We start from the raw sequence: 6,567 nt of genomic DNA, 5'->3' as shown, positions 1-6,567 counted from the left end.
ATCATTAAGAAATTACACTTTAGAAACTCAACCATAAAAGCAATAGGATAGTAGAGATAATAATGCACAAAGACAATGCAAGATTTACCATAAGAAAACCCAACAACCTTTTCCTTAGATAAATTCTTCATTTCAACAAGAGATACATCTATTTCTTCTTGTTGGGTTGTGTTATATTCTTTCCACGACTAGCCGCCCTAGTTAATCGGGGGGTTAGAGGGGGGCGCGAAGCCCCCCCTTCGTTGTGCCAATTGCGCAGTCGGGGGGTCACACGGGGTTTGAGGAGGGTGGTTAGCCCCCCTCTATGGGGTCCGAGGTAGCACCCTAGGGAAATAATTTTGGACCCTATATTAGGTTGGGCGGAGCTACCTATGGTTTTGTGCATGGTTTTCACACATGGTTTTGGGCGTGATGGTTTTCGATCCATGGTATTGGATGCTTCGGCATGTATATATATGTATTGTAACATTGAAAGAAACATAATGAAAAATCAATCTGGTAGTCCCGGTTTTGGGATGCAGGGGAAAATCTCTGTGTATATTTGTTTTACATGTTATTCTCTCGCTATTGTTTATTTTCTATGTTTTAGAATTTGTATGCAGGTAATTTCTATATGGGGTTAAAACCTACACTTCTAGTCAAATACAAAGTCAAAATGGTGAGCAATACAACCCTAGTCAAACCTAATCAAAGTTCTCACAATAGTCGACTCTAGTAAGTCATGTGAACTTATTGTTACTCATGCACACTTCTTGTGATTGATGTGTAGTTCTTGTGACTTGTGTGCACTTCTTGTTCCCTCCGTAGACCTCGACTAGCAATATAACCTTGGTCAAACCTAGTCAAACTTCCCATGATACTCGACTTCAGTAAGTCATGTGAACTATGCGTTACTCATGCACACATGCACACTTCTTGTTACTCATGCACACTTCTTGTGACTCATGCATGGTTCTTGTGACTCGTGTGCACTTCTTGTTCCCTCTCTCCTTCGCATAGATAAACAAAAGAATAGATGAGTGATCTGAATTATGTGTCAAGAGAAGGAGGTCGAGTGCCTTATTTATAGTATTTTGGGAGGCTGAATGGGTGTCACTTCAACTGGGGTCGATTTGACTTGATGGAGGGCCGACTTGATTATCTTGGAGCCAAAAATTTAAAATTTTCCCTTTTGAAACTAACATGAAGAACATGTGTTATATTTATCATTACATATATTTGAATGGCTAAAATATTAATTATGAAGACATGCCATATCTATAGAATTCAACAGAAAGTACTTGTAATTTCGATTTGTTAGTTCAATTTTCGCACGCAACATTATATTTGTTTATGTACCTCTTGGGTTTGAACCGAAACTGTTGCTTAATGGAAGCAATTCCATAATTTATGTGTTACTGAATGCCTCAAATTTTTTGTTAAATTCCTAGACCTCACAATTGCTATGAGCCAAATCAACCCTCTAGTAGTTAGGTCAGTTATCGGTCGTGGACAGTGTATCGTATGAAAAAAAAAGGTCAATTTTTCTTTTCACGGAGAGAAATGCATAAATCACCAAGTCATTAACAAATTCAGAGTAGTGAGTGAATTCCTGGATGATAACCAATATTGTTTCATCACACGTCTACTTGGAAGTATCAACATGTCAATTGTAAGCATGATAGCATATGTTGACCTTGAATACTGCTGACATCTCAGAGTTAGGAGAATTTATTAGTGAGACTGAGACATATGGCATTAAAATTGAAATGAGACATTAATTTTCATATATTATAATTTATGTTTTCATATTTTTATTTTTTAATAAAAAAAATATATTTACTTTTTAAATTAATTAAAAATATCATATTTAAATTTAGATGATGAGGTTAGATTATTTTATTAATATAAATATTACACTCCAATTTAGAATATTGGGTTTTATGGTAACCATTTTCATATGCCAACATGCTCATATCTAGTAAATAAATTCAATATAATATTGATCACTTAAACCGAAACTTCAAAGTCATTGTTACATAATCTTACTAGTATATTATTAAAACGTGGGAAACCTTTCAATTATTTTTTTATTGATCAAAATAGGGATCAGATTCCATAACCTTTCCATAAAATGAACCGCCTTATCGTGAGTTTAGACGGAGGGAGGATGTCACCCTTGATGGACAATGACGTCTCTTACATTTCTCTCTTTGGTCACATGGGAATGTGAAAATTAACGTCTCTAACCTTTCTTTCTTTGGTCACATGGGAACGTCAAAATTATTGCATGGGTTTACAGAATGTGAGCATATGCACTATTTCGCGCATGGTGGGTCTGTGGACAGGTTGCTCCTGTGTGCACAGTATAGCTACGAAGAATATATGCATCGCCTCTTCCTCAGGAACGTTAGTGAGTCTGGCATCAATAATCTTCATAACTTCTTCTCTTTTCCAGCTCGTCATCTTCTTCGCCCACCCTCTTATGTTCATGCCCTCTTCATATTCTCTTTCATCCACTGATTTCTTGCCACTAATCAGCTCAAGCAGAACCACTCCGAAGCTATACACATCGCTCTTCTCGTCCACTTTTAGTGTGTACCCGTACTCTGTGTAAATTCACGAATTAAAATTAAGAATTTGGCCCCAAAATTAAAAGGTAGGGAAAATGTGAAACAGCAATTTACCTGGAGCTATGTAGCCGAAGGTCCCTGCTACTGAAGAAATGCTTTCCGATGCACCGGCATGATGCAAGATCTTGGCGAGGCCGAAATCTGCAACACGGGCTTCAAAGTTGGAGTCAAGAAGAATATTAGTGGATTTCACGTCACGATGAAGGATGAGTGGGTGGCAATCATGGTGAAGATAGCACAAACCCTTGGCAGCTTCCACTGCGATTTTGTATCTACTTTGCCAATACAAATCCCCACCATTGTTTCCATGAAGCAGCTCCCCCAGGCTTCCATTACTCATGTATTCATACACCAGGAGATTAGTGTCGTGGTTGGAGATAATGGCCAACAATCTGACTATGTGCCGATGGCGGATTTTTCCCAATGTCTTGATCTCCGCAGAGAAACCACGATCATTTGAAGAGGCTGTAGTACCCATTAATTTCTTCACTGCAATCTGATGGCCATCAGGCATTATACTTTTATACACAACTCCCGCTCCTCCTTTGCCGATCATGTTCTCTTCTTTTACGCATTCCAACACGTCGCCGATCCCAAAGTTGAGATTGTGGAAAGTGGTCATATTCCACGACCTGGCGGCGCCTTCTTTCTTGATGGCGGTTGCCTTAGATTTGACTGACCAAAATGCTAACACTAGAGAGCAGAAGAGTAAAAATCCCAGAGCTGAGAGAGCAGAAACAAGTCCAACCTCCATGTGTGCTGACCCACAATGGCCCAACTGCGACCCGCATAAGTAGGGGTTCCCTGCAAACCAGCTTTTATTGAAATGTGAAAAATGACTGCCCTCTAGAATACGGCCGGAAAAATTGTTATAAGAGAAATCCAGATTGGTCAAAGTAGGCATATTTTGCAATGAACTAGGAATGCTCCCATTCAAGTGGTTTCTGGATACGTTCAGATAGTTGAGAACGAGAATACTGACGATTTCCTGTGGGATGGGACCACTGAATTCGTTCTGGCTAAGATCAATGTGTACCAGAGAAATACAGCTGCCAATTTCTCTAGGAATTATACCAGAAAACCTGTTATTGGTCAAAGTTATGACCTCAATCTTTCCCAGTCGACCAATCTCTGGTGGAACATTGCCTGTTAATTGATTTCCATTGATCCGAAGAGTGCTCAATGTAGATAACTTACTAATCTCTGTAGGGATCATACCAGAAAGCCTGTTTTCGCTGAGATCGATCACTTCAATGTTCCTCAATTGGCCAATCTCTGGCGGTATAGTACCTGTTAATTGATTTCCACCAATCACGAGAAATTGCATAGAAGGTGACGTACATATTGATGAAGGAACAGAGCCACTAAGACGATTATTGGAAATATCCATTGACCATAGAGTGGAGGATACATTATTAATTTTGGCCGGTATGCTCCCAGTGAGATAATTGCTATGCAAATCGATCCAATCCAACATGGGTAAGTATAACAAGCTTGGAGGAATTGAACCATTCAAATAGTTTTCCCCCAACAAGAGATATTCCAGAGAATTGCATGTGCCGAGAGAGTAAGGAATCGGGCCAGAGAATAGATTATTATGTATATTTAAAGTCCGGAGCCTTCCACCCTTGCAGAGATTCGGAGGGATGGGACCAGTTAGTTTGTTGTCAAAAGCCCCCACAGACTTCAGCTTTCCACTTCCACCCAATTGCTGAGGTAGGAGACCTGTGAAATTGTTCGCAAAAAGATCTAAATCCTCCAAATTTCGCAAGTCCCCAATGAAAGATGGAATCCTGCCATGCAATCTGTTGCCGCACAGACCCAACACTCTCAACAATTCCAGCGCCAAGAGTTCCACGGGTATTTCGCCAGAGAGATTATTAAAACATAGGTCCATGTATTCTAAGTTCACGAGATTGCCGAGCTCTGCGGGTATTTTTCCACTCAAATGATTTCCATCCAAGTCAAAATATACCAAATTTTTGAGCTTCCCATACTCGCTGGGAATGCTGCCCGAGAAGAGATTTCCTCCTAGGTCTAAATGCCTGAGCTTCACGATATAGCTCAAATCCAGCGGCAATGCCCCTGACAAATGGTTAGAAAAGACATCAAGGACCTCTAGGTTCCTCAATTTTGATATGTTGGAGGGGAGGCTTCCATTGAGGTTGTTAGAGGAGACATCTAGTGAACGGAGGGTGCGTAAATTTGTGACTTGAGTGGGGAATGGACCTGAAATACCCACGTTAGAGAGATTTAGAGCCACTACTCGACCCATATGGTCACATTGGACGCCAGCCCATGAGCAATGGACGGTGTAATTGGAGGGTCTCCAGCTATCTAAGGCATGATGAGGATCAATCATTTGTCCTTTCATTGAAATAAGCACTGCGGCATCTCCATGGAATGAAGAATTGAGAAGAGCAGATGATGGGTCTAGAAAAAGGGCAAGGAGGAACGCAGACAAGTGGAGGGCAAGTTTTGGCAGCCTCATCTTCTAATGGATGAACCTACGATATCGACAACGCTGTTATTGTCACTGCAACAGAAAAGAGGTCCAACAACTAGAATCTAAAACTATAAGAATAGCAGAGTTAAAAACGATGCAGAATAAATATGAAAGACAGCATTTGGCTTTTGATCTTGAAAACGATGCAGAATAAATATGAAAGAGAGCATGCAAACCTACCCAATAGTTTCTATAAAATTGTAGAAATGGACAGAGCAGAGGCGTGGTAACGAGAGAATGAGAAGAAGATGCTGATCTTAATGCGGTTGCAGAGGAACGGCAACCACGTGAAAGCAGAAAAGCCGAGGTCGCAACAGATTGGCTCTTGATCCTGAAAACGGTGGAAACGAAAGACACCCAAAATCAATACGAAAGAGACACATATATACAGGGCAGAGAGCCAGGGAAGCTGTAAGTATGGCTAAAGAAAAGCATTGAGAACATGGGTAGTAAGTATGGTGGATTTAACAAAACTAACAAGTTGCAATCGTTGTGTTGTGCAGGCCAACAGAATCACACTGGTCATCAGAAAGCTTTCTATTTCAATGCTTTCTAGTTTATTTTAATTTAAGGGTGATTTTTTAATTTAAGGTAGAGGATTTGTTGACTTATTTTTTTAATTGGGGAAGTTTTTTTATTTCAACTTAAGCTGGATGAGGATCTGTTGACTTTTTTTTTTATTTTTTTAATTGAGGGCCTAGATTGATTCTCAATGGAATATGTTCGGCTTATGCTTAGTCTTAAGGCTTATAAACCATTGTAGTGTATTAAAGAGTTTGTTAGGTTGTATTGACTTCTAATAAATTTAAAAAATTAAATTCTTGCCACCCTACCCACCAATTTCCTAGGGATTTGATATTATTCCAATTCTAATAAGTTTTTCCATGATGAGCTCCTCATTATTATTTATAACATTCATTTATATATCAGGTAAATGTATGCATTAGTAAGGTATTCTTCCTGTTGCAATAGTTTTTTTGGTTATATATCAACCACATTAATATTTTTAATGTGGTTGTACTAGTTGTATACTCGGTATATATTTTGTCTGAATGTTTATCAATAGTGTGTTAGAGAGTTTGTTAGGCTGCATTAACTTTTAATAAATTTAAAAATTTTGATGTCCAAACCCCCACCAATTTCTTAGATAAGATAAGATAATTGTATTTATGTCCAACTAATGACCACAAAGTAGGTCAAAGGCACTGTTGAGTACAATGATATCCATAAAATGCGGGAGAACCAAACGGTCTCCTATAAAAAATACAATGCATGAATATAAAAGGTACAATGCAGGAACATAAAATATACAATGTATGGAATGCCCTGGCGAAGAGGATCAGAACCATCTCTCCTAACATCCGATACTCACTGAAGAGTGCTGAAAAAAATTCCACAAAGTTTGTTGGCCCGATGAAGGGTCAATGGGGGGTACAGATTGTCCACTAA

General features: G+C 39.2%; 1 protein-coding gene across 1 annotated transcript; it reads right to left on the bottom strand.

Annotated features, from left to right (window-relative positions):
• Window positions 1-2,178: 2,178 nt before the first annotated feature.
• On the bottom strand, window positions 2,179-5,103 carry LOC149172534 (uncharacterized). Its single transcript, XM_089426353.1, has 2 exons — window positions 2,667-5,103; window positions 2,179-2,588 (listed from the first exon to the last, which is right to left on the bottom strand). Exons 1-2 carry the CDS (start codon window positions 5,101-5,103, stop codon window positions 2,263-2,265), a joined length of 2,763 nt encoding a protein of 920 aa, XP_089282479.1. The 3' UTR covers window positions 2,179-2,262.
• Window positions 5,104-6,567: the final 1,464 nt, after the last annotated feature.

The sequence above is a fragment of the Pinus tabuliformis genome, chromosome 4_2, assembly GCF_031772625.1.
Source record: "Pinus tabuliformis cultivar Carrire ecotype Pingquan chromosome 4_2, CPIR1, whole genome shotgun sequence".
Lineage (NCBI taxonomy): Eukaryota > Viridiplantae > Streptophyta > Pinopsida > Pinales > Pinaceae > Pinus > Pinus tabuliformis.
Note: the sequence above shows the minus strand (reverse complement) of the source record. Positions and strands in the feature narration are given on the sequence as shown.